General features: G+C 53.2%; 1 protein-coding gene across 1 annotated transcript in view; it reads left to right on the top strand.

Annotated features, from left to right (window-relative positions):
• IFNLR1 (interferon lambda receptor 1) overlaps positions 1-2,975 on the top strand; it is a 32,560-nt gene extending 29,585 nt beyond the window's left edge. The window contains exon 6 of the mRNA XM_017534561.2: positions 1,005-2,975. Within this exon, the coding sequence (XP_017390050.2) occupies positions 1,005-1,799 (795 nt within the window). The 3' untranslated portion in view covers positions 1,800-2,975. The remainder of the gene's footprint in view (positions 1-1,004) is intronic.
• Positions 2,976-7,286: the final 4,311 nt, after the last annotated feature.

The following is a 7,286-nucleotide window of genomic DNA, read 5'->3' as shown; positions in this document are numbered from 1 at the left end:
CTATCTTTGTGTCTGAATTTCCACCATTAGTAATGCATGCATTCAGTCCTGAATAAAATAGCAAATAGGCCCAGGAGGGAGGAGTGCCTTAAGTTCCTTTAAGATAAATAACTTCACCTCTGCTGGGATGTGTCAGGTGGTGGGAGCACAGCCCCCAGCCTTGGGCCTCAGAAGAGATAACCAGAGGGGAGGAGGAGAGGGGGCACCAAAGGGGATGTCTTAAAAGGGTCCCAATTTTTAGTTCACAGTTTATCCCAGGATGAGCTGTGCCTGGCTGACCTTGGCGCTCCCTCCCTGTTCTGCTGGGTCTCTCCCTTAGAATCTAGGGGCCTGCTGGGGCAGGGGAAGCCCAGGAGGAGATATGGGTTGGCCCTGTTCAGATAAGGGCTGGCAGATGCAGCTTGGGCACGGGCGAGGCTCTGATGGGCATGGGGGCTTTGAGGATGGGTTCTGAGTGTCCCTGCATCATGGCAGGGTGGCAAGGGGAGCATTTCCACATTTCCCAGCTCCAGGGCCTGTGAGAGAACCCCACTAACTGTCGAGATGACAGGCTCGGGTAGATGTATCTGTGCCCTGCCCCGTGCCCTCAGACTTCCTGTTAAGAGCACACTCGCTGGACTGGCAGCTCCCAGCACCTGCACCCAGTGGGCTTTCTCTGGCCTCTGGAGCCCACACTGCCCCTGCACATGGCAGGCATTAAGTGGCAGAGAATTAACACTGCCACCAGCTCTTCCATCCCTCAGCAATGACGGACAGGGGCTGTGGGTAAATAGCCCAGGGGCATCCCCCTCGTGGGATCGCTCTGAGGTGCGTGTGCCCCCGTGGTTCCCTGAGTCCCCAGCAGGATTAAGTGCCAGGAGCCCTAGGGCTGCTCCCCCAAACTCCCATCTAGTGCATCCTGGGATCACCTCTCAAAGAAACTACTTACACTTGAATCCTTTTCTCAGGTCTGTTTCTAGGAAAATTTAGATGAAGATAATTGTGCTTCAGGAGGGAAAGCCTAACTTTTCTGCTCCTCTCTCCCCTCCCCATATCAGGACTTTTCTGGACACACACACCCTGTGGCAACCTTTCAGCCCAGCAGACCAGAATCCCTGAATGACTTGCTCCTCCGTCCACAAAAGGAGCTGACCAGAGGGGTTAGGACCACGCCTAGAGTCAGGGCCCCAGCCACCCAGCAGGCAGGACGGACAAAGGCACTTGCGGAAGACAAGGAGGAAGAGGAGGAGGACATGGAAGATGGCGTCAGCTTCCAGCCCTACATTGAACCGCCCTCTTTCCTGGGGCAACAGCGCCAGGTTCCAGAGCACTCAGAGGCAGGTGAGGTGGACTCAGGGAGGCCCAGGGCTCCCCTGGACCCAGGCGAAGGCTCTTCTGCTTGGGATTCTTCAGACAGAAGCTGGGCCAGCACTATGGACTCCTCCTGGGACAGGGCTGGATCCTCTGGCTATTTGTCTGAGAAGGGGCCAGGCCAAGGGTCAGGTGGGGACGGGCACCAAGCGCCTCTCCCATCGCTGGAATTCTCCAAGGACTCGGGTTTCCTGGAAGAGCTCCCAAAAGACGACCTCTCCTCCTGGGCCACCTGGGGCACCTTACCACCAGCATCGAATCTGGTCTCTGGGGAGCTCCCAGTTTCTTTTCGGACACTGACCGTCTGCTGGGACAGCAGCCCTGAAGAGGAAGAGGAAGAAGAGGAGGTGAGGGAATCAGAAATTGAGGACAGTGGTCCGGGCAGCTGGGGGGCTGAGAGCACCCAGAGGACTGAGGAGAGGACACTAGGGCATTACATGGCCAGGTGAGCTCTCCCCCGGCTTCCACCGACTGTGATGCCTCTGCCTTTGCGAGGACTACTGGGCTTCCCAAGAAACTCGAAAGCCTCCATACTTCCCCTAGAGGGCAGAGGGGCATTGCACTTCCAGGACGTCCACCTAGCAGTGGTTTGTCTGCCAGGCTCAGCAATAAGAGGCCCCTTCCTCCTGTGACCCACCACTTTAGGCAGAGCTACAAGAGGGGTGGACACAGAGTGGGCTGAGGTCAGAGGTTGGTGGGGTGACAGGCCAGGGGGAAAAATTATCCCAGGACAGCACAAAACAGGTGAGGTCAGGTCACAGCAGACATCAAGGGCAGACACCAGCAAGGGGCCCTCTGGAACTTGGGACCTCTGGAAGCACACCCGCTATACCTCATGCCTTTCCCAGCAGCCACTGAGCTCCCCGACCCCAGGGCTCAGCCTCTTGATTCATGGGTTCCCTAGGTTAGGCCCAGATTAAAATCCAGTTGGCCGAGGGTTTTGGATGGGAAGGGAAAGGTGGCTGTCCTCAAATCCTGGTCTTTGGAGTCATGGCACTATACGGTTTTCAGTGTCAGGCCGGGGTTCAAATCCCAGCTCTGCTGTTCACTGACTGTTGATCTTGGGGAAGCCACCTCCCCTCTCTACCTCGGCTTCCTCGTCTGCAGCTACACCTGGGTGTCGTGAGGGTTCTCGGGGATCTCAGCCATGTGTAGCACGGAGCCCTCTGTGTCCTTGGTGCTCTCTATGTGGTGGCTGGTAGAATTCTCCATCCATCCAGGCTCCAGGAGACCCCTTGGCATCTCCCACCTGTGGCCCCTAAACCCAGAGTGACAGAGCACTCACCATTCAGCCTGTCTCATCCCCCATCTACCTCCTTCCTTCTACCCTCACTGCCTCCCCATCAGGAGATCAAGCTCTCAGAAGCCAGAGCCCCACCCAAGGGGACCCTGGTCTCTCCACCATTACCCAGCAATGGGAACCCTGCTTCCCAGGGAAGGAACCAAGTGCTCCACCTTCTAGGGACCCAGTTTGTTGGAGTAGGACAGTAACATGGCAGGAATCGGACTTCTAGGCCCATAAGCCCTGTTTGGACAGCACTTTAGACCCTTGGTTGACTATTGAGATCCTAAGAAGTCTCATTCTCCTTATAAGAAACCAATGCCTTCTATTGGTTGCATCACCACCCTCAGGTGACTATCCTTACCTGAGGGTGGTGAAGCATCCTCAGCTAACCTACACCCACCTGAATACAAACGAGCATAGCTGAGTTTTCACCCTTAGGACCAAAGTGTTCTGTGGTGGGGAATCTGAACAACCCCGCCTCTGTGATCATTCAACCTGCCAGGACTAACGTCTCTGGATTTGTGAAGAACGGATCTTCAAAGCCCCTGAAGCCGCAGAGCTGTGTTGTTTTAAAGCCGCCACAAGAGTACAGCATTAAATGGCAGAACTGGAAAAGCTTCTTAGGGCATCTTATCCAGGGGTTCTCAAACCATGTCCCCCAAAGGCCTTGGTGGCAGTTGCACAGGGTGCTACGGGGTTCTAGGAGCCTCGCCACTTTCACCGGAGCAGCCTCACTGTGCCCTGATTTACACACTGTGGCTTTCCACGTGAGGTTTTGTTTAGAGAGGTTCCACTGCCCCCAAAAAAGTTAGCAAACCACTTTCCAATCAAACACCTATCTTGTTTCAAAGGAGCTGAGGTCAAGAGTGGCAAAGGCACTTACCCAAGGTCACCCAGCAGTGCTACTCCGATGACTTATTGTGCACATCTCCAAGGGAGAGAGCTTCGATCTCTGCACAGCCAGGCCAACCTCTGACCCCTTGGCCATGTCAATAAAATATGAAGGTCACAGCCACGATTTCTAAGGGTCAGAAGGCCTCCACCACTGCTGGAATGGACAGGTGGACACACACACACCTGTGTCTCCCCAGGGGTTTTCCCTGCAGTGAGGCTTGTCCACATCATTGAGCCCAGGAGAGGAAAAGCAAACAAACCACGGATCTGGGGATGGCTGTGGCTCAGGGCCAGCTCCCAGGGAGATTCCCAGACCTGTGCTGATGTTCTCTGTGGAACCCAGCCAAGCCGCTTCGTGGAGGTAATTTCAAAAAAGTAAAAGCTATCATCGGCATCATCTTAGGCTTGTGTGAAATAACCACTCCGTTTCTATTCTTAAACCTTACTATTTGTTTGTTTTTTTGAGTCGGAGTTTTCTTCTTGTTACCCAGGCTGGAGTGCAGTGGTGTGGTCTCTGCTCACTGCAACCTCCGCTTCCTGGATTCAAGTGATTCTCCTGCCTCAGCCTCCCAAGTAGCTATGATTACAGGTACCCATCATCACACCTGGCTAAATTTTTTTGTATTTTTAGTGGAGACAGGGTTTTACCACGTTGGCCAGGCTGGTCTCGAACTCCTGACCTCAGGCGATCCACCCACCTCGGCCTCCCAAAGTGCTGGGATTACAGATGTGAACCACCACACCCGACCAATTCTTAAAAAAAAAACAAATTTTTGTTTTAAGAATTATTTCCAGAGTTTAATTTCTGACATAGCTTGAGCTTTCTAGTAACTGTCAGCTCCATCTTCTTTATCGTCATTAAGTCATTCACAAAAAGCCATGAGAAGCATCAGGATAGGGCGTGAGAATCAGTATAATACTTTGCCTTGAGTGCTCGGCACGTAACTGTTACAAAGCTCTCTCACGTGCACAGCAGGTTGCAGCTGCGTGGTGTGGGCTGGGCCCGCACTGGAGGGACATCCGGTGAAAATTTAGGACTAACAGTGTTAGGTTGTTCTTACATATTTGTATTTATTTCTATTTTTCTGTGTTTATATCCTATTTAAATGATATCCTAATGCTTGTTGGTATTACCCTAAACTGTTTAAATAAAGAGCTCTATTTTTAGAGAAAAAGGGATAATTGAATGGAAAAGCGTATGTGTTTATCTTTTTCTGAGACTGGATCTCGCTCTGTTGTGCGCGCATGTGCCACCAGGCCTGGTTAATTTTTTTTATTTCTGTAGAGAGGGAAATCTCCCTATGTTGCCCAGGCTGGTCTCAAACTCCTGGGCTCAAGCAGTCCTTCCCGCCGTGGCCTCCTAAAGTGTTGGTTGGGATTACAGATGTGAGTGACCGTGCCTGGCCTATGCTATTGTCTCTCAAAAGCTCCTGACCTCTCCTCTGGGAAACCTAGCTAAGACGACAAGGGTCTTGAGTTGAGTCCCCAGAAGCAAACCCAGAGAAAAAGTAGAAAGCCAGAAAGCAGTGCAGTAATCCAGGTAACGCCAGGAGGGCACTATGGAGGCAAGATGGGGCGGAGGGTTGGGGGCGGCAGCCCAGGCAAAGTGTGTCATCAACAGGTCCCTGGTGTGGGTGGCTGGACCTCAGTGCCCCTGGAGAGCTCTGGAAGTCCATGTAGGATGCACTTCAGGTTTGGTCCCCCTGCGAGGGGCAGGAGCCAGGGACTCTAGCTATTCCCTCTCATCATTCCAGTGTGGAGGCCGTTCCCCGAGGCAGAGTTGCAGGCACTTGTGGCTGGAATCCATCAAGCTGAGTGCACAAGAAAGGGGAATGCCATGGGGCTGAGGGCAGGGTTTCCAACCAATATCCCTTGTTGCAGTGAGGCTGGAGCTGACAGGTCACCCAACTGCAACTGTGGTCCATGGAAGGGTATAGAAACAGCCTCTGTGTGCCTAGCCTTGCACGCCCAAACTCATTCCCGTGGTTCTGTGTTATCAAGGGTCTCCCAGTTTCCAGTGATTCTCTCAAGGCCACCTGGTGACTGACTAGCATTGTCCCCGCAGTTGTCACCACTTATTGGTGCCAGGGCAGGCACTCGACCCAAGCCTAGCGGATCCACCAAGTCCCTCTCCCTGGAGTTCAGTAGTCTCCCTGGCTGGCTGGGCCTGGAGCAGGTACCTTCCAGCCTGCTATGGCCCATTTCCCAGTCTGAGGAACAAGAAAGTCCTGGGACAAGACAAGAAAGTAGCCACTGCCCTGTGGGCTGCTGAGATGGGAAACGATAACTCCTGCTTCCGGCCCCTCCTCCAGGTGCAGCTGCACCCCAGGCCTCGGCTTCATCCCACTTTTAAAATTCTTTTTTGCTAGATAGAGTCTCTTTCTCTGTCACCCAGGCTAGAGTGCAGTGGCGTGATCTCAGCCCACTGCAACCTCCACTTCCCAGGCCAAGTGATTCTCGTGCCTCAGCCACCCAAGAAGCTGGGGTGGGAGCCACCATGCCCTGCTAACTTTGTTGTTGTTGTTGTTTTGAGATGAAGTCTTGCTCTGTCACCCAGGCTGGAGTGCAATGGCATGATCTTGGCTCAGGGCAACCTCTGCCTCCCAGGTTCAAGCAATTCTCCTGCCTCAGTCTCCCAAGTAGCTGCACACCCAGCGAATTTTTGTATTTTTAGAAGAGACAGGGTTTCACCATGTTGGTCAGGGTGGTCTCGAACTCCTGACCAAGTGATCTGCCCGCCCTGGCCTCCCAAAGTGCTGGGATTACAGACGTGAGCCACCGCACCCAGCCTAAAATTTATTGCTTTTTTTTCTGAGACGGAGTTTCACTCTTGTTACCCAAGCTGGAGTGCAATGGCGCGATCTCGGCTCACCGCAACCTCCGCCTCCTGGTTCAGGCAATTCTCCTGCCTCAGAATCCTGAGTAGCTGGGATTACAGGCACGCGCCACCATGCCCAGCTAATGTTTTGTATTTTTAGTAGAGACGGGGTTTCACCAGGATGGTCTCGATCTCTTGACCTCGTGATCCACCTACCTCGGCCTCTCAAAGAGCTGGGATTACAGGCGTGAGCCACCGCGCCCAGCTCTATTGTTCTTTATTGAAGATGCTCTCTAAGCCAGAGTCCTAAGCCACTACACTGTCAGCTTTCTTTGAGGTTTCTCCCTTGTGATCTGCACCGTGCGTGTTACAGACTTGCTTGTTTTTCTCTTGCTAATCTGTCTTTTGTTACAGGGAGATCTGTCCCTACTGTGAACATTTGAGGGTTGAGAAATTATATTTCCTCCCCCAGCATTTAAGCCAGGGCCTTCTATTACTTGTAACCAAATGTCCTTGCTAATTCACAAAGACAAGGGGACAGTGAATCTACCTCCCAGGTTCAAATGATTCTCCTGCCTCAGCCTCCCAAGTAGCTGGGATTACAGGCGCCCACCACCACACTCCCTTGTGGCCAGCTTCAGGTATCTGGTCCTTTCCAGAAAACAGGGAAGGACATCCTCTCCAGGTGACCCTCCCGCCCTCCTCCTCCCACTGCTGGGTTGTCAACCCTTGAGCTTCTCTGGGCCTGTCTGCTGCCACCTCCTGGACAGTGGTGGTATGGCAGGGCTGCTGGGCTTGGTCTTACCTGAATTGGGCTCAGGGAGCCTGGAAAGGGGAGGGCTGGGGTGAGGGACGTGACATCCTGAAAACTTCCTTTAGGACAGGAGTTGTTTTCCCTCTTGGCACCAGCATCTGGCACAGAGTGGAAGCTTGGGATTG

This window comes from Cebus imitator, unplaced genomic scaffold (assembly GCF_001604975.1).
Source record: "Cebus imitator isolate Cc_AM_T3 unplaced genomic scaffold, Cebus_imitator-1.0 Scaffold87, whole genome shotgun sequence".
In the NCBI taxonomy this organism is placed as follows: Eukaryota; Metazoa; Chordata; class Mammalia; order Primates; family Cebidae; genus Cebus; species Cebus imitator.
Note: the sequence above shows the minus strand (reverse complement) of the source record. Positions and strands in the feature narration are given on the sequence as shown.